This window comes from Hibiscus syriacus, unplaced genomic scaffold (genome assembly GCF_006381635.1).
Source record: "Hibiscus syriacus cultivar Baekdansim isolate YM2019G1 unplaced genomic scaffold, ASM638163v2 tig00003041_pilon, whole genome shotgun sequence".
NCBI classification, from domain to species: Eukaryota; Viridiplantae; Streptophyta; class Magnoliopsida; order Malvales; family Malvaceae; genus Hibiscus; species Hibiscus syriacus.
The window spans coordinates 8,521,740-8,543,359 of NW_024061960.1; the positions used below are offsets into that span (position 1 = coordinate 8,521,740).

Consider the following 21,620-nt stretch of genomic DNA (forward strand, 5'->3'; position numbering starts at 1 on the left):
ATGGTAAAATGAAAATATAGTTGCATAGAATTTAATGCAAAACATTTACCCAAAAAATGCAATTATGAGAAGTTTCCATCGTTCAATGTTCAAATAATTCAGGTTTGTGCGAAGGGACATAAACTAATCCCCAGGGACTGGTAGAGATGTTTCACATAGATATAGAGAAAAAAATATAACGATAAAAATGTTTTTAAGGTTTCATTAAATAGTTAATTTGACTCTTATTTTTCAAGTATTTTAATTTTTAATGTTTCATTTTGAGATAAAAATATTTATTTGTTAGTTATTAAATGGTCAGCGTTCTAAAATATAGACCTTTTGTTCTAAAATAAAATGTTTTAGGGGTTAAAATGCTCCAAAATAAAAGAATAAAGTTAAAATTGACTATTTAGTCAAATGTTATGAGTCTTTTTGACCTAAAATAAAACATTGACAGTCAAATGCTTCATAAAATAAGAAAATATGCCAAAATGAATTTTTAATTAAATGTTAGAGATACGTTTTAGTGTTATACCAAAAAAACGGATAACCTATCACAAAGAAAATTTTTATTTAGCTTTTATTTTATTTTAACCATTAAAATTAAAAGTAATTATATTTTAATTGTTTATATTATTCATTTATAATAATTTATTCAATGAATGTTTATTTTTTGTTATATTGATATATGATACGTTAGTAAAAATAATTAATTTTTAATTTCATCTTTAAACTTTAAGTGAAATATTAATTTAACCATTAAACTCAATCTGAATTTTAACCCACAATTTCTCAACACCTAAACTTTAGACGAAAGGGTTATACTTTAATCAAAGGTAAGTATCACTTTAGTAGATGGAATGAAACCTTAGGTATCAAAATCCATATTTTTAAAGTATATGAATCATATTAAAAGATTTGTTAAAGTTCAGGCACTATCCATGCCATTATGTCCTTTAAATTACACACTCCTTCGCTGAAAACATTGTGATATTGAATTATCATGCATAGCGTACAACTACCAAACTCAAGGTCTGAAAAAAAAAACTTATTGTGATGGTGAAATTATATTTCGGCCCTCTAAAATAATAAAATTTTAATTTACTCCTTAAAAGTTATAAAATTATAAACAATGCAAATATTTTTCATTCTCCAACAAAAAAATGCAAAGAATGTTATGGTTTCACCCCGATTTGAAATTTCATAAATTTAACCATATATGAGTGCATATTGTAATAATAATTTTTCTTAAAATAGAGAAACTGTAATGAGAGCCCTATAAAGTTGAAAATTGTTCTCGTCTTTTGAGTTTTTGATGCACGCAAAGACTTGAATGGTGGGGTGGTTCTTCTTCATGCTGCACATTTGCACATGGAGCCACCAAAGAAACAGATAGTATATTATAACTGGATTCAGTAATAATTATAACAAAGAAAAGATCTCGACATTATTGTCATTGGCAAATGAAAATTGTAACATATTTTCACTTTTGAATTAATGCCTATAGCCACCACCGCCGCCCCCTTAATCATTCGAATGCCTACAATTAAGCTCACTATCATTTTCAATGCATTTATCTTTCTTGTCCTCTTTAATAATCTTATATATATATATGGTCAATTATATGGTGATTTAATGATAAACAGAAACATTAAAGTTTTGCATATTTCATTTTAAATTTTATTATATAAAAATATGGGTAAAGTAGACAAATTATTCCATGAATATAGGATATTGTTTTGTTGAGTCCCTTGACTATTAAAAGTTACAAAATGGTCACCCGAATATTTATTATGCTCTAAACTCGTCTTTTTTTGTTAATTAATAAACGACAGTCAAAGCTGGACGTTAACTTGCCGATCGAGATATAATAGTCATGAACTTTCTTAACTAATTGAAAACGCACACATATCATGCATACGCAACTACTCGAGCTCATAACCTCTAAGGAGAACAATAATCTCTTTTATCACACAATAAATAACAATACATTTTAACTTTAATATTATTTATAACAACTAGTTAATGAATAGGGTAAAGTACAAAAATGTGTCCCCCAACTATAGGACGTTACTTTTGTAACATCCCAAAAACTGGGCTAGTGACCAAAGTGTAAGATTTTAAAATTTGTGGTCAATTTAGATAAATTGAAAAGTTTAGGGATTTATTTGGAATATTTTTGTGAAAGATTATTTAGCAAATATTAAAAGAGGAAGGGTCATTTTGGTCTTTTGGCAATTAATGAATTTAAAATTGGTTAGTGGTGTATTATATACATGTGGAAGGAAAGAAAGATACAGAAAAATCTAGAATCCTTCTTCATCATTTCTTTCTTCTTCCAGCGTGAGTTCCTATCTAAGTTGAGTATGTTTACTGTTGATTTTTCCTTTCATTTTTAAGTTGGTTTTGATTCTGGGAGTATTAGAAAAGCTTAAAGAGAAGTATAAACTAAATGATTTGCAAGTTATGAGAGATTAAGTAAAAAGGGTTTTTGAGTGAATTGTTGAGAAAGAGTCAGTAAATGAATTTTGAAGTGAAATTTGACTTGTCATAAGTTGAAATAAGAAATCTAAAGTGTTAGATATAGATTTGAGATATGATGATTATTTGGTATGATTTTAGGTTCCAAGTGTTCTAGTGAGATATTGGATGTGTTAAAGTGTTATAAGTTGATTGAGATAAGTGTAGTTGAGTTTAAAGGTTTAAAAGGAGAGTAAAGTGAGGAATTTAGCAAAGTTTTGGAAAATTTTTGGGTTGAAATGAGTGAATTATGGGCAAGGGGTATCGATACTGGATGAATAATACCGATACTTCAAAGCAAAAATATGTGATATTTGGGTTTGGGTATCGATACTAGAAGAATAGTATCGATGCCATATGGTGAAATTGTACGAATCAGTAATATATTATCGATACTAAAGGAGTAACATCGATGCCAAAGGTATGGATATTAGTTTAAAGGTATCGGTACCATTTTCAAAGATGAAAATCCATAATCTAGAAAGGGTATTGATACTGAAGTAAAGTATCGATACTGAAGTAAAGTATCGATACCACAGTAAGGAAGTATCGGTACTGTACCTGGGGTACAAATACTAATAAGAATGAAATTGTGAAATAAGTGCTTCGTTTAACTTATGTTATTAAGGATTGATTTTAGTGATTCGAATTTTGATAATTATACCAATCATATTATTGTGTAGATATCGAACGAAAGCCAATTTCGGACGAATCGAAGATATAAGATTGATCAAGAGAGAGATAGAAGTTATAGGTGTTTCTTTAATTAAGTGAGGCCAAGGTGAGTGCTACTACTATAATATATGGTGATATGGGAAATAAGACTTGCGATGAGTCTATTTCCAATGTTTTGATTTCATGATTTTATGAATACTAGTATGTTGTTGATATGGGTTCTATGTGTACATAAATATAAACATAGTTTGATCTCTGTTATTATGTGAACATGTATTGTTTATATTCTCTGTTATATGATATTGACCTATATGATTACATGAGAATATGATATAAGCTATGTGGTATTGATCTAAGTGATTATATTAACATGTGATATAAACTATGTGACAAGGATATATGTGTTACATGTCATCCTACGTGTTAAATGATTTATGCGATTACATAAAAATGTCATATAAGCTATATGACCATGATCTCTGTGATACAAGTTATGTGAAATGTGTAAATGGTAAAGCCCATAAGTATGTGATATAAGAGCTAAAGGTATAATTGGCATGTCAATTGTCGAGGGTTCTATACGGTCATTCGGAACATTTCTACGCTGTCCTTCGGGACAATACTATGTGGTCCTTCGGGACATTTCTATGTGGTACTTCGGTGCAATTTATACGAGTTGTGGTGACAACATTTGTGCATAACCTCAATGCACTCACATACCTTAAGTTATCAATAGTGTACCATGGGCTATTAAAAGAAAAGATATAAATAAACAGTGAATGATAATGATGATGATATGTATATGTAGGCATATATGTTTTTGTTATATGATGTGTTCCATTGTTTCTTCATATTATTTTACGAAATGCTTAGAATATGTTTAAGTGTTTTAAGATTTTATTACGCCCTTTATATGTCTCACTAAGTCAACAACTTAGCGTGTGAGTGTTTCATACGTAGGTTCAGAGAAGCAAGAAGAGCAAAGCTAAGCAAGTCAGGACAACATCTCCTTCCAGAAGATCAGATCATAAACGAATTAAACCGTATGTATTTTGTGATACTGAATATGGTTGGCTTGTAATTAAAGGTTTGAATCGTATATGCTCTGATCGGTTTTATAAATAAACCTTATTGTATTTATGTAAATTATGAAGTTATAATTTCAAATTGAGTTTAAACTTTCGTTAGTTACTTTTGAATAAGGGTTCCACTATTTTTATATAAATAAAAGTTTAAATTTTCAACTATCTTTTAAAAGTAAACGATTTAAAAAGTCAATGTGACACATCAGATTCGTATCCGGGTCAGATATGGGTTAGGGGGGTTACAACTTTGTTGAGTCTTCCAACTATTAAAAGTTACAAAATAATTCTCCGACTATAGAGTGATTCTCTGTTGAGTCCCTTGACTATTAAAAGTTACAAAATGGTCAATTGACTATTCATATGTTCCAAACTCGTCCTATTCCATTAAAAAAATGATTATCATATAAGCAGGACGTTAACTTACTAACTGATATATGATAAAATATCTCATAATTGTTTGAACTGTATAGTCTTTTGAGATTATGGGATCAGATTTATCATATCCCAACCAACAGGTTAACATCCTCAAAGGACTGTTAATTTTTTAACGAAAAATGACGAATTTGAAACATATTCATAGTCAAGCGATCATTTTGCAAATTTTAATAGTTGAAGACTCAACAAAGTAGTGTCCTATAGTTTAAGGATCATTTTATAGTCGAGTGACTCAATAAAACAACGTCTTATAGTCAGGAGACTATTTGTATACTTTATCCTAATAAATAACAATTTTTGTTTCTTTTGTCATAGCGATGGATTCATAAATACATTTTAAGGTAGGTATTAAGTAAACATATATATTAATAATGTAAGATTTTATGATACAAATAAAAATTTAAAAAAGTAAATAAATAATTACCGAAAAAATTCGATTTTCATTGTTTACTCTCACTTAGGCACGAATCTGCCGCTTCTTAATTGAATGGTGTCAGCATCATTTTTTTACTATGCTCCACTACCCATACTCCACCCACTCCACCATTCACGTATTTCATGACTCCACCAAGCACCATTTTCATTATATCTTACCCTACCATACCTAAATTACCACTATCATTTATTTCCTGGCACTAAATGGATAAATGCATGTCTGATGCATCAAACACCCAGAAAATTGTATTATTTTATGTAAAAGCATGTGAGAATTGGGGATATAAAAACCCCAATCAATCCTTGTTTGGGGGGCACGCTGAAAGTCACCAACAAGGGGCAGAGATATACGTGAAGGAAGAAAAGAAGGAAGGGGGTTCTGGTTCTCACGTACGCAGGTTTCTTGGTTAAAATATCAAGCAAAAATTTAATGCTTCATATATGGAATATTAATGAAGCATACCCTCTTGGTTTGTATTATTTTAATTTGGTCATTAATGAAGTTTTCATTATTTTCATTTCAAGTCTATTAGTTATTGATAATTTTAATTTCGCCCTTTCTTGTTTATATGAATAATTATGCTTATATTTGAGATCTAACTATCTTACTTTAATTTATTCATGTTTTAGTATTATACGTTTTTTATTAATTCATTTTAATTTTTTTTATATTATTTGATTTTGATCATTTTATAAGTATGGTGTGTGTTTTATTTAAATCTATAATATTGTTTTGTGAGTTATTTTCATTGTTAGTATACATATTGTTTGATTTTTAATTATTATCTCGATTTGATGTTGATTTTGTAGTTTATAATTACAAGTTATTATTAACATCCTTTACCCTTCTTAATCACCACGTATGTGTAAATAATTTTATTTGTAATATTGTTTAAGGTTTCCATATTATCATTGGTGTTTTTTTTACATATATATGCATATTTGAATATTTACATGACTTATATATATATTAACGTTTTATAATTTGTATATAGTCATATATTTTATACATTTTATTGCACATATGTATATATTATATTTTATTTACTCATGTATATATTTAATGTTTATTTCTTTTGTATGTTATTATTAGAATGTGTATGTATATTTTCTTAACAATATGTAGTTATTATTAGTTTTTGATTGTTTATAAATTACATATGTAGTTTTATTCATTTTAATATATAAATTAAGTACAAGGCATCTTTTAATTAATATTGTATGTTATCTTCATGTGCATAACTCTACATTATTACATGTTATGTTAATATTTGACTTTGTGCATAATATTTATAAATATTACATATTAGTCATTGATTTAATATATTTGTGTATTTTTTATATTATTCGAATTTGGCTATGATGTTTGTAAATATATCGTTTTAGTCCTTGTTTTAATTTGGTTTAATTGTGATTTAGCCTTCAAGTTTTTGATTTGTTGCACTTTAGTTCTAAATTTCATTTTTGGATTATTTTCATTTTAGTACATGTGTTATTTAATGTTTGTAATTTTTTATTTTGGTTTATTAACCCTTTAAGTTTTTGTTCTAATTATTTTGGTTCTTATAAGTTTAATTACTTATTTTATTTTATTTATTTTCTTTAAGTTATTAATCTGAAGTAAATTAATTAAATTTCAATAAACGGATCATATTTTAACTTGATATTTGAATTCATAATTTCTACCATTACAACAACGTGTAAACGAAACAGTACCAATTTTGGGTGCTGTGGGGGTACTAATCCTTCCCCACGCGTAACCGACTCCCGAACCCGTTTTAAACGAATCTTTGGTAAACGCATACCAGATTTTGTCTTAAAAATGATTTTTCTTAAAATTGTTTTTAAAAGACGTTTTTAGGTATTCGACCTACCTAAGCCAAAGGTTGATGGCGACTATTTTCAATTTATTTCAAATTACTCCAAAATTACCCATTTTCCAAAATAAAAAGTCGTAACTTGTTTTTAAAACAATTAAGCGATTGTTCCGCCGGAAAAACGGTTACGACAGCTTGGCGACTCTGCTGGGGATATTTTTTTAGAGAGTCAAGTTGTAAGTCGTTTATACATTGTCGTTGTAATGGAAATTATGAGTTCAAGGTTTTAATTAATTTATGATTCATTTATTGAAGTTTGTAATTGCTTCATTTTTTGTTATACTAATATTTTGATTTTTGCTTTCAGATCTGTCCAAGTTTTTATCGGGGTTTTATTTTCCTTTTGAGTTAAAGGGTTGAATGTTCCTCCTCACACACATCACGTTCATTTGCATACCATAAGCTCACTTACGAGCTTTGTCCCTTTTAAGTTGAGATGAAAGTTTAACCTACGTGAGATAATTTGTTTCTCCGCACGAGTTTTAGCAAGTAATCTTTGGGGTTCATATACCTTATGTCTATGTGAGATAAATTATTTCTCCACATGGACATAAGGGAATGTATCCTCTTGAATTGAACTCGATCTGTATGAGCCTGTAATGGGCCAGGATTGAGGGTTTGGTAGCCCAAGGGGGCACCAACATTAAGGAAAATTCGAGTACCTTTTTTCCCGTTAGAACCAAAACCATGCATATATTGAACTGTATAATCGTTACCCTAGGTATTAGACATACCGAACCTCTGACCATTAGTAGGTACCCAAATTAAGTGTAGACAAAGGAGGAGCATTTCTGAACCTTTTAATTTTCTATTGAATAACATCATGTGAACTAGATATCATACGGTTAGGATCATTTCATGGAAAATAATTATTTTGGGTAGAAAGCATGTTTGGGTAGGATCACTATCTAACAAAAGCATGATTGGGTAGATATCATGATTGGGTAGGTGTTATATTTATCTTTAAATAGCATCTTTTAATTTTATTGATTATTTCGCCCATACTAATTTATTTCTTTTCTTTTGCGTATGCCATTTTTTTGTCCTTCTTTGCATTGCACCACTTTCGCATCTGTATTTGCATCTTCACATTTGCATAATCATCATGAATAAAAGAAAGGTGTTGATTAAACCAATTAATTATCAGATTAGAAGAGCGATCATTGAAATGGAAAAGAATTTTCAAAACAAGGAAGAATTCAATCTAGCGGTTCAAGCTTAGTTTGAAGAAACACAAAGGGTGAAAGGAGACAATTTGCCTGGGGATTACGTATCACAGATGATCACAAATGTCAATGTCAATCTCAAGCAAGAATGATCTACAAGAGCTGATAGAGATTTGGGATATTTAGAGAATAGTTACTAAGGAGAAATTTCACAAGAAATATGATGACATGGTTTATATCCTCTGTGTAAAAATAGATGAGTCGTTGCTTAAAGCTCTAGTCTGATGCCGGAATTCCACATACAAATGTTTCACTTTCAAAAGACAAGATTTGACACCAACAATAGAAGAGTACTGCTCTATTTAACTTTGAAAGCCTTCAGGTGGATATAATTTATTACAGACTTCCGAAAGTCCAATCCTTCAAAAGCAAGCTTGTGAAGATTACAAGATTATTGATAGTAGAACACATCCAACAAATTGTAGAAATGGAGTGTTTTCTATGGAATTGCCTCAAAAATCTGATATTAGTGCACATAAATAAAGATAAGAGATTAGACACCTTTGCTATGGCTATACATGGTCTATTTCTCAAAGACTTTGCCACACGTGGAGGTTGATGATGCAAATTTCTTGGACATATTGGAGAGATATATAAATCTTGCATTGGCTGTCTTGACATAGACCTTTCAATCCTTAAATGATTGATATAGATTGGAGGGAAGGTAATTCAAAGGCTGCGTTCAACTCATCATCATCTCTATTTGGAGTTATTTCTGGAAAGAGGAGAAAGTTATTGAGATCATGACTGAGATCATGAAGCTAAATAAAAAGGTCAAACCACATTTATAGATTGATCTTTCTTGTAAATATGAAAGTTATTTTGGAAGAATGAAACACTTTCTAAGAATGGTTACTTTTGGAAATCGATACATTTTGCATTTGCATTTACATTTACATTTTTACGTTTGTATTTACATTTTCATTTTTTGCATTTGCATCCACATTTGTATTCGCATTACTTTAATTTAAGCATTTTTACATACATCGATCATGAAAACGTGAGAGTAACTCGTGAAAGATATTGTTACAGAAGCTCAGAAAGTAAACTAAAGTTACCTAAGATGTGTTTCTGGAAAGATAGAAAGTAATGAATGAAATATTAGCACGAGTTAGTAAGATTTAAAGAATTCAAGAACAACTCATAAGGACCCAATACGAAATGATTGATGAAGCAAGGAAGTTCCAAGTTGAATCCAAGGAACAGATGTCCAAGTTGATGAGCATGATGGTTACTATAATATATGGGGAGAAATCACTAGAGGACCCTATTATACAAGAAAAGATGAAGACTTCGAATGATAATCTGAATGATAGTGGTGCAGCCAATGCGATGGCAGAAAATGATCAAGAACCTGTTAGGGGATATGGTAATTCAAGTCAACTCCAAAAATCAAGTATGATTCCAGAAAATGCTACAGAGATCATACTGGGAAAAGCAGAAGTTAAGGGTGAAACTTCTAATACAAAAGTGGAGCTGGACTCAAAGAAGAGAGGCATAGAGGAGGTTCAAATGCCAGTAAAGATGGCCAAAAAAGGAAAGAAGGAAAAGAAGAGGACACATCTCATTCCAAACTCATATTCAGACTTTTTACCCTTTCTCTTTGAAAGTGGCCTTGTAACACCCATTTCTCCTAGTACTTATCTACATCTAAATTGGCAAGATGTCAGAGATTTATGCATTTATCATTCTGGAGATTTCAGTCACTCTACAGAAAATTACATAATTCTGAGATCAAAAGTCCAAGATCTTATAACAAAAGGGTTGTTATGTTTTGAAGATGGGAAACCTAGGCTCCTCAAAAACTCAAAACTGGTCGAGAAAGATAAATTTTTGAATTATTATCTTTCTCATGATGTTGGTCAAGGAGCAAACATTAAAATCAAACATTTTGTTCATCAGTCACAAGGTCTTCAAGAAAGCAAAGTAAACAATTGTAAGGAGACAGTGATGTCAAAGAAAATTCTACCTGAATTTCCTTCAATTTCGTGCAGCAAGTTATATCCTGAGTTACTCAAAGCCCAACTTATTTCCCCATGTCAGGCTAAGCCTTTATTGCCTCCTTACCCGAGATGGTATAATGAGAAAGTCTTTTGTAAATATCATGTTGGAATTCGAGGACACTCCATCGAGAATTGCGGTAACTTCAAACGACGAATTCAAGACCTTTTGGTTCATAAGTTCATAAAAGTGGATGTTAACAGTCAATCTCTGTTGATCAGACAATTGGGATTCAAACCCCAAAATAAAGTTAATAGTGTCAAAACAAATGACGTTCATACATCAGAGGACATTGAAAAGAAAAAAAAGAGGCAAAACTAAGGAATGTGAAGTATGTATGGCAGATTTAACTCTCGATACTTCTCTGATGCTAAAGAATGAGAAAGAGATAAGAAATGAAGAAATAAAAGGAAAGGTAATTCGAGATTGGCTCATAGGTCTAAGAAGGAATGGGGCAGATGTAACCCAGAAGACACCTCAGACACCTATATCAGATTTTCTGAAAACAAGTGAGGTATGGGGAAATTTAAGGAGTCTGGTGAATACTACCCCAATCATAGCTACAATGAGCATTCAGGACCAAGACAAAACTGCCATCACCAAGGAAATTTGTTTTGGATCTAAAATTGAGCCCAATTTCAAGTCGGGGAAGAAAAAGATGATGATGGAGACTGCTCAGGAGGAAGCAAAGATTTGTGCATTTAAAGAAGTTGACACAAAAGATGATCAAGAAAGGGGGCAAATGAGGGCAAGGACCCTAGGTCGATTATACACCCAACATTATAAGAGCAATAGCGCATGATAGATAAATAAGTGGAAGTTGTTATCTACCACTGTAGTACTTTCTATTTTCAACATCTTGTTTGAACTTGTTTTTTGTTCATTTCTCTGCCTTTTGTGTAATAAATAATTTTTTGTTGTTTTTAAGGTTATGAGCATTGAATCAATTTTGCAATCTTGCAGTTCTTTGAATATCAACAGGATTAAAAACTCTTTATGATTAGAGTTACACATCTTTGACAAATTATCAAGATTGAAAACTGGTAAAACAAGGACCTTGACTTGACTTCAGATGAAATATACCCAAACATTTTACCCTTCTACAAATATGAGATAGCCTTCTCCAGTGCAAGGAATTAGATAAAAAGCTTGGTATTTATATATAGGAGCGTACAACATGGGGCATCTTTTGTGTGACTTTGCGAAAGTGTCTATATTACTTTCTATTGATGATGTTCGATGATGAAATCTTCACAATTAGGTAAAGTCAGTTGCTTGCGAATTGAACTCTAACGATGAGATTTTCTGATTTCCACCAAACCACCTAGATTATAATAGGTTCTTCTTAAGAGTTATATATCCATATTATATTATTATATATACAATAAAGCTGAGCTATTCCGCTAAGGCAATTGGTTATAGAGGAAACTCGAAAGCCCTGGCTTTATGAATAGATTATATTCAAACCATGACTTTGATTGAGTACTTGGCAATTCGGTGTATGCTCCACTGTGATTGTCAAGTCAAAGACTTTGTGATGAGATGAACCTTTCAGCCGGCCCGATAAAGGCAAATTACAATAAAGCTGATTTCAGCTAGCCAGACCATGGCAAATTTTATAAATAAAGAGTTTCAGTAAAGATGGACTAAGGGAGTTAAGAAACACCTGTTATAGTCAACTACACACGAGTACACAGAAATTTCATTTTTAGATCGATATTTTCGCATTGCTTTGGTTAAAGGGAAGATTTCATAGAAGTGAAATAGAGGTATTCTAGATGGTCTAGTAATTGGCTATGCTAGTTGCGTCATTTTGTCCACATCCGGTTAAAATACCAAGTTAAGAAAGTGAGGTATGTGGCAATGTTCACAAAGAGTGAGAGAGGAGTGGCATCTTCAATAGATGTAACCATAGAAAATAGGAAAGTCAACCTGAAATTTACTAATAAATTTTGATACTTGTCAAAGAACTATAACTTTAAGACATTAAAGAGTTGTTGATTCTTTTGATATTCTTTAAACTCATGCTTATGATTTTATTCTATTGTTAACTTGTAAAGAACAATACTTTACAAAATTCTTTCATTATTTGATAAAGAAAGGAGGAAAACATTTTCAAACAAGACAGTCTTAAATGAAAAAGGTTCCTGAATTAAGTTGAGGACTGTTCTGCCTCTACTTGAGAAAAAGAATGAGGAAGCACTTCACATTCTTGAAAGCATGTGGTCCGGAAGATCATGAGGGCTGGAGGAGAGAACTTGTAACACTCTCTTGTGACATTATCAGCAACCTGATATGAAGACGATGATTGTCTCATTCAAAAGGAGCACATATCCCAGTATGTAGCAAAAAGGCAAGAATACGACCAATCAAGCAGAAGATAATCCCTTGAAGTTACTTGACAACGTTGTTGTTTAGTAACACCAGAATGAGAGCATTCAAGATAAACAAATTTGGGCATGAATAGAGCCACAATGATCCACAAATAGGGGTATTATCAAAATTGCACCTCGTGGGAATCATGAGATTCAAATTCAATGGACATCGAGAATGAACTTTTTGACTTGAAGGATGGGGCATTTTGAAGGCCCATTTTAGACAGAAATGATCTATGTGGGGCATATTGAAGGCTCACACTAGCATGAAAAGGTTGGGATATTTTGAAGGTCAATTTCAATCAGAAATAGAATGTTGGGGCATTTTGAAGGCCCATTTCAGACAAAAAAATGATTCATGTGGGGGCATTTTGAAAGTTCATATTGAAGGCTCATATCAACAAGAAACAATTTTGAACGCATTTTGAATTTGCATTATTCTGGTGATTTGATGCTGTTAGTTAAAGTATCTCATTTGAGATCTCATTGAGCTTTGTTCTTAAGTGACACCCTACAAAAGCTCCAAACATTATGCAAAGAGCATCACTGATTGAGAAATACGAGCAGAAGCTACAGAAAATGATGAATATGTTGTCAAATGCTTTACGAATCAGTGATTATGGTGCTGAACCAATGTTGCGATCATATTGTGTTTCTATGTATGGACTCAAGATGAAGTTTGTCTTCTTCAACCCCAAGGTTAGAAGTGAGATATGATGAAAATTTCTTTCCACGAAAGAGGTGATAAAATCTTAATAGCAAGAGACTAGTGGTATCAACTAAAGCTGAAAGATGGGTTGTTGTTAAAAATGAGTCTCATTTGATGTTTGACTAGATGTGGTGACATGAAAATTTGGATAGGTCTTCCTGATGTCGAGTTTCAAGAGTCAAATCAGAATTGACGCAACTCTCCCTTTGATCTTTACGGAGTTTGGCATAGTCATACGCATAGTCTCTTAAAATAGGGCAACACAATCATATTTCTGATCGTATCAAGAAGTTGAGAAAGAAAATGTTTTCTCTGAAATGAAGACAGAAAACGAAGATGACAAGAAGAGAGAAGAAGATTAGATGGATCTTCAAAAATGCAAGTTGGAAATTATGAGTTACTATATGAATATTTTAGTAGGCTTTGGGAAGAAGTGATCAAGTAGAAGAAGACCAAGATGGCCACTTTGAAGTTAAATGAAGATTGCATCACATTTTTTTTATTCATATGAACATCATTTGTATATAAAAAAAGTCATGCATTACACCTACATGAATTTGCATCTTTGCATCAAACATTCATTCATAATAGTTGCATTCAACTACATTTTTGCAGATCTTTCAGAAAAAATGAGAGTAAAATACAACAAGATATCCTCAGCAAGAGGAAGCAATCATCTTCAGATTCAACATTTTCAAACAAATTTTGTATCGCTTGAGACAGTCTAATTTAATACGGAAGATTTTATATCGCTCAAGATTGTTTTTCCTTGGAACAGAAGATATTATCTCATTCAAGATTGTTTTTTCTTGAAACAGAAGATTTTATCTCACTCAAGATAGTTTCCCTCGAAACAAAAGATTTTATCTCGCTTGAGATAGTTTCTCTTGAAACGAAAGATTTTATCTCGCTTGAGATAGTTTCCCTCGAAGCAGAAGATTTTATCTCGCTTGAGATAGTTTCCCTCGAAACAGAAAGATTTTATCTCGCTTGAGATAGTTTCTCTCGAAACAGAAAAATTTTGTCTCCTTGAGACAATTTTCCTTGAAACAAATTTTGTCTCCCTTGAGACGGTTTCCCTAGAAACAAATTTTGTTTCCCTTGAGACAATTTCACTTGAAACAGAAGATTTTATCTCGTTTGAGATTGTTTCACTTGAAACAGAAGATTCTATCTCGCTTGAGATAGTTTCGCTCGAAACACTATTTTTTGAAACTAAGCCTGATTTTCAGGGGTTTCTTGAAGAAAAGCTTGAAGGACCATCGTGATATACAAGCTTGAGAAACCATCGTGATATGTAGGGGTTTCTTGGTGAAAAGCTTGAGGGACCATCGTGATATGTAGGGGTTCTTTGATAACAAGCTTGAGAAACCATCGTGATATGTAAGGGTTTCTTGATGACAATCTTGAGGGACCATCGTGATATGTAGGGGTTCCTTGATGACAAACTTGATGACCACTTGAGGGACCAACGCGATATGTAGGGGTTCATTGGTGACAATTAAGAAACTGAGCCTTCGGGGTTTTTTTTATTTTTAAGTCCTTCGGGCCATCCATAAGACCTTCAGTGTAGGATGTTTTCAAATGGCAATTAAGAAACTGAGCCTTCGGGGGTTTCTTGATTTTTAAGTCCTTCAGGCTATCCATAAGACCTTCAGTGCAGGATGTTTTCAAATGAGATCTAAGAAACTGAGCCTTCAGGGGTTTCTTGATTTTTAAGTCCTTCGGGCCATCCATAAGACCTTCAGTGCAAGATGTTTTCAAATGAGATTTTAAGAAACTAAGTCTTCGGGGTTTTTTTTTATTTTTAAATCCTTCGGGTCATCTGTAAGCCTTTCGAGCAAGATGATAAAACCTTTGGGCTAATACCTTCGGGTACTTCAAACACAATTATTACTGACACATGATAATCTTTTATAAGTCTGAAAATTTTCAAAGAGAATATAAACATATCAATATTTCCAGTACAGAGTTCATAATGAAAAGAACTCATCCGACAGATGGAGAAAAAGTTCATAATAAGAAGAGCTTGTTTGACCTATCACTCGATTCACGACTTTTTGAATCAGTGACGCCTCGCTTGAGGGATTGATATTTCCAGAAGAGTTCATAATGAGAAGAACTCGTCCTAAAGGAGAAAGATCGTAATGAGAATAACCCATAACCTGAAGAATTGAAGATGAAGACTCAGCTAAGAGAACGAAGCAAGATGACATCATTTGCAGCAAAGACTCGACGATTTTGCAGAAGAAGAAGAATTGACATTCCCAGTGAAGAGATTCGTAGTGTGACAAGAAGAGACCAAGATAAAAATGATGCTTTATTATCTTTGCTTCATTCCCGTTTCACAGCAAAAAGCAAAGCGGGGCAGCTGTCAGCATCATTTTTTTTACTATGCTCCACTACCCATACTCCACCCACTCCACCATTCACGTATTTCATGACTCCACCAAGTGCCATTTTCATTATATCTTACCCCACCATACCTAAATTACCACTATCCTTTGTTTCCTGGCACTAAATGGATAAATGCATGTCTGGTCATCAAACACCCAAAAAATTGTATTATTTTATGTAAAAGCATGTGAGAATTGGGGCTATAAAAACCCCAATCAATCCTTGTTTGGGGGGCACGCTGAAAGTCACCAACAAGGGGCAGAGATATACGTGAAGGAAGAAAAGAAGGAAGGGGGTTCTGGTTCTCACGCACGCAGGTTTCTTGGTTAAAATACCAAGCAAAAATTTAATGCTTCATATATGGAATATTAATGAAGCATACCCTCTTGGTTTGTATTATTTTAATTTGGTCATTAATGAAGTTTTCATTATTTTCATTTCAAGTCTATTAGTTATTGATAATTTTAATTTCGTCCTTACTTGTTTATATGAATAATTATGCTTATATTTGAGATCTAACTATCTTACTTTAATTTATTCATGTTTTAGTATTATACGTTTTTTATTAATTCATTTGAATTTTTTTATATTATTTGATTTTGATCATTTTATAAGTATGGTGTGTGTTTTAATTAAATCTATAATATTGTTTTGTGAGTTATTTTCATTGTTAGTATATATATTGTTTGATATTTAATTATTATCTCGATTTGATGTTGATTTTGTAGTTTATAATTACAAGTTATTATTAACATCCTTTAGCCTTCTTAATCACCACGTATGTGTAAATAATTTTATTTGTAATATTGTTTAAGGTTTCCATATTATCATTGGTGTTTTTTTTACATATATATGCATGTTTGAATATTTACATGACTTATATATATATATATATATATATATATATATATATATTAACGTTTTATAATTTGTATATAGTCATATATTTTATACATTTTATTGCACATATGTATATATTATATTTTATTTACTCATGTATATATTTAATGTTTATTTCTTTTGTATGTTATTATTAGAATGTGTATGCATATTTTCTTCACAATATGTAGTTATTATTAGTTTTTGATTGTTTATAAATTACATATGTAGTTTTATTCATTTTAATATATAAATTAAGTACAAGGCATCTTTTAATTAATATTGTATGTTATCTTCATGTGCATAACTCGACATTATTACATGTTATGTTAATATTTGACTTTGTGCATAATATTTATAAATATTAAATATTAGTCATTGATTTAATATATTTGTGTATTTTTTATATTATTCGAATTTGGCTATGATGTTTGTAAATATATCGTTTTAGTCTTTGTTTTAATTTGGTTTAATTGTGATTTAGCCTTCAAGTTTTTGATTTGTTGCACTTTAGTTCTAAATTTCATTTTTGGATTATTTTCATTTTAGTACATGTGTTATTTAATGATTGTAATTTTTTATTTTGGTTTATTAACCCTTTAAGTTTTTGTTCTAATTATTTTGGTTCTTATAAGTTTAATTACTTATTTTATTTTATTTATTTTCTTTAAGTTATTAATCTAAAGTAAATTAATTAAATTTCAATAAGCGGATCATATTTTAACTTGATATTTGAATTCATAATTTCTACCATTACGACAACGTGTAAGCGAAACAGTACCAATTTTGGGCGCTATGGGGGTGTTAATCATTCCCCACGCGTAACCGACTCCCGAACCTGTTTTAAACGAATCTTTGGTAAACACATACCAGTTTTTGTCTTAAAAAAATGATTTTTCTTAAAATTGTTTTTAAAAGATGTTTTTAGGTATTCGACCTACTTAACTCAAAGGTTGATGACGACTCTTTTCAATTTATTTCAAATTACTTCAAAATACCCATTTTCCAAAAGAAAAAGTCGTAATTTTTTTTTAAAACAATTAAGCGATTGTTCCGTCGAAAAAACGGTTACGACAAATGGTAGAAAGGTAATTTACCCCAACACTTAATAGAAACAAAAACTCAAATGATAAACTTTATCCTTTTAATCATCCTGTCCGAGTCCGGAGGTAGTAGTAAATATAATATGGGTAAACTACATCCAATGCCCCTTAATTATAGATTTAATATCAAACATGTTATTTAAATAAAGTTATAGACACACCATTCAATTAAAATATTATTATAAATAATTCACTTCATTAAATATTAGATAATATAACAATGTAACTTAATATAATAATAATTTTATTCCTTAAAACTTACACAGTTTATCAATTTATTCTTAATATGAAATAATTTAATAAATTCAACTCTTCATATTTAAAAATTTCATCATTTTAATATTTATTTTTTGACTAAATTATTTTGCTTCTCATAAAAATATTATATTACGTTTTTATTTATTTTTATGGTAAAATCCAATTATTCAACTACTACTTTGATACGATAAACTTGCTTGTTTGATTTGTGAATTAAAAATGTTATTATATCATATCACATTAAAAGTTTGTTTCAATTTTAACGATATGGTGATCTATTTATAATAATATTTTAATTAAGTGGCTTATTTATAACTTTTAAAAAAAAGGTGACTTATTTATTATGAAACCATAATTAAATGATCTCTTTTGGTATAGTTCATCCTAATAACAATGACTCTCCGTCTCTTAAATTCTGCAATTTGTCAGTACCCTCCAAAAAATGGAATCCCGTTTCCCGGGAAATATTGCTCCTCAATCAAGCCTGAAATAAAACGTAGCCTCCCTCCCCAAAAGGAATCCCTCAGCCCCCAACTATCAAAAACTACATCAACGCTTCAAACCCCCCCCCCCCCAAAACCGTTTCTCTTTCTCTCCTCCTCCTCTATATCCCTCACTCACTCACACACTCGCCGACACATTTTAGAAGAACATCTCCGTCTCTTTGTTTCGACATCGAGATTACTCGATCTACTGGTGGGCATGGAGAGATAATGAGGAGGAATCAACGGCCAGGATTGCTGTCATCGAAACCACTATCAATATGTCGTTATCATGTCCCGATCGCTTCACGGACTTGCTCTGCGCCGAGGATTCCGACGAGGTGTTATCTAGCGATTCCCCGGTGTTTTCGTCGGATCTGAAGTCTCCGGCGACTTCCATCGAGGAATCCTCCATCGATGGCTTCATTGAAGACGAAACGAACTTCGTCCCCGGATTCGATTACTTGGCTCGGTTTCAGTGTCAATCTCTTGACGCGTCGGCTCGAGAGGAATCTGTTGCGTGGATTCTAAAGGTAAACCGTTTAACGGACTAAGAATGTACAAACAGTCTCTGTTCTTCGATATTACAATAATACCACTGGCGCACGTTAGTTCAAAAGTTTCAATGTTCTGCTAACTTGCACACAACAGCCGATGGATGGACGGAGATGAATAGTGATTGGCCGGATGTTGCTTTCAACTTTTTCGATTTCGTTTCAAGCAATGCTAATAATCCCTTTTTGTTTGTTTGTTTGCAGGTGCAGTCATACTACAATTTGCAGCCTTTGACGGCCTATCTTTCCGTGAACTATTTGGATCGGTTTTTGTATTCCCGCCGCTTGCCGGTGAGCTCTTGTTTCCGTCACTCTTAAGTTTACTGAAGGATTTATTTGGTGGATAACAGAATTGGAATCATTAAAATTTCACTGTTTGATGCAATTATATTTGCCTTTTCAATAACAGTGGATTTTTCTGTTGAAGTTTCAACAACAATGAAATTCTGAAAAGGACACTAGTAACTCAGTAATTAATTAAAATAAAATAGCATGTTTCATATCTTTAATCATAGTAACATCCATTTAAGTTTTATAATCAACAGCTAACTGACCTTAATAATTAAGCGATGGTTGTTATCTAAGTTCTTGACTATTGTCTGTAAATATATTTGTTTTAAAAAATAAGTTATATTTGTTTTACTCTTCAGGAAAATAGTGGGTGGCCATTGCAACTTTTATCTATCGCTTGCTTGTCGTTAGCGGCGAAGATGGAGGAACCTCTTGTTCCCTCTCTTATAGATCTCCAGGTATAATAATATTGCTCCTTCTATCAACAACAATTATTTAATTTTCAGTAAACTTCTAACAATTTTTGGAAACATTTATTTTGGCGGATTAGAAATTATTCTAATTCCAACAAAATGCTGCATCTATGTACAGGTAGAGGGAGCGAAATACATTTTTGAACCAAAAACAATTCAAAGAATGGAACTGCTTGTGCTGACGGTTCTGGATTGGAGACTGCGATCAGTAACGCCATTCTGTTTCATTGATTTCTTTGCATGCAAGCTCGACCCAACCGCAACTTTTCTGGGCTTCTTGATTTCAAGGGCATCGGATATTATTTTATCCAATATCAAAGGTACTATTATCATTATCACCAACTCTATACTCTTTCTGTCGGTTGATATTGTATATCAGCTGACATTCGTATTTGTTTTGATGTTGTAATTTGTAAACAGAGGCGAGCTTTCTAGAGTATCGGCCGTCAAGTATTGCTGCGGCGGCGATACTTTGTGCGGCCAACGAAATCCCAAACTTGTGCCTTTTCAATCCTGAACATGCGGAGTCATGGTGTGATGGACTAAACAAGGTAAGTTCAATTAACTAATGTTCAAACTGAGAAATTATTTGCAAAGGCCAATATGGGAAAATATATTCAATTTTTGCAGGAGAGAATCCTAAGCTGCTACAGATTAATGCAAGAGCTCGTGGAAGACAATGCGAGGAGGAAACAACCAAAGGTGTTACCACAGCTTCGGGTAACGATCCGAGGCCGAATGAGACCAAGTGACTCATCTTCCTCATCTTCTTCATCTTCTTCAATCAAACGGAGAAAATTAAATAGCTGGTTCCGAGTGGATGATGACAGAAACTGCAAGTAAGAAAACAATAAAGAAAAGGATAAAAATGGTGGCCCAAGTTGTTTAGAAACCTAAATATATATAATTTTGGTGTGGGTCAGGGTTTTGAGAGAAAATTGACATGCAAGAGTATATACATATGTGCATGTAAAAAAAAAGAAAAAGAAGAGTTTGGCGAGTTTGCATATTTATTAAATATAATTTCGTTGGTGGGAATGGGTTTGCAGATTCCCAAGGGAGTGTAAATATTTTAAGTGTGATGGGTGGTCCCTTAGGCCGAGGGGGAGCCGAAGCAGAGAGATTGGGTCGGCCGATTTAGGGATCAAAACGTTGAAGTTTGGGGGCCGAGTGGATTGTGTGTTCACGCATTTGGCATGTGTGGAACACACGTGTTTATGTGTGCTTTTTTTGGCGGGAATGCCTTTCTTTCTTTCTTTCTTCGTTCATCTTCATTTCTTTCTACGTTTTACGCCTCGCGTGTGATGGAGACACGTGTGTGCATATATTTGTTCCCCTTTGAGGTTTTTTTTTTGTTGGAAATTTCCTCTAGAGGAGGAGGAAAATCTGTTTCATGACCAGTTTTTGGTTCATAAACAAATATACGAAGGTCTTTGGGGCCTTTCTAAGCTTGTTGTATTCGAACCGTGAATAAATAAAAATAATATTATAATATCATTTTATTTCAATATTTTCTTTATTTTGTTTTTCCTCTTAATTGACGTTACATATTTTGTATCTGAATTCTAAAGCAAATAAATAAATGGATGAAGAGAAGTTTGTGGAGGCATGAGTGAAGGGACTAGGACTTGGTCCCGCAGATGGTTCAACTCATGAACATGACCCCCTCAGTTTCCGGCCCTAATTACCAATTTTCACTGGCCATCAACATGGCAACCTTGTTTCCTCTCTTCCATCTTAAATATCTTCTCTTATCTCCTCCAAAACAGAACGTCGTCTGCTTCCGTCTCTGCAGATTCCACATATAAAAATATAAATAAATTTATTTCCCCTAATATAAGATTTTGTGTCTCTCTCCATACT

General features: G+C 32.2%; 1 protein-coding gene across 1 annotated transcript; it reads left to right on the forward strand.

Annotated features, from left to right (window-relative positions):
• Positions 1-18,509: 18,509 nt before the first annotated feature.
• LOC120171606 (cyclin-D1-1-like) lies at positions 18,510-21,254 on the forward strand. The gene is made up of 6 exons (XM_039179289.1): positions 18,510-18,972; positions 19,198-19,284; positions 19,644-19,742; positions 19,876-20,077; positions 20,178-20,308; positions 20,388-21,254. Exons 1-6 carry the CDS (start codon positions 18,721-18,723, stop codon positions 20,598-20,600), a joined length of 984 nt encoding a protein of 327 aa, XP_039035220.1. The 5' UTR covers positions 18,510-18,720; the 3' UTR covers positions 20,601-21,254.
• The last annotated feature ends 366 nt before the right edge of the window (positions 21,255-21,620 follow it).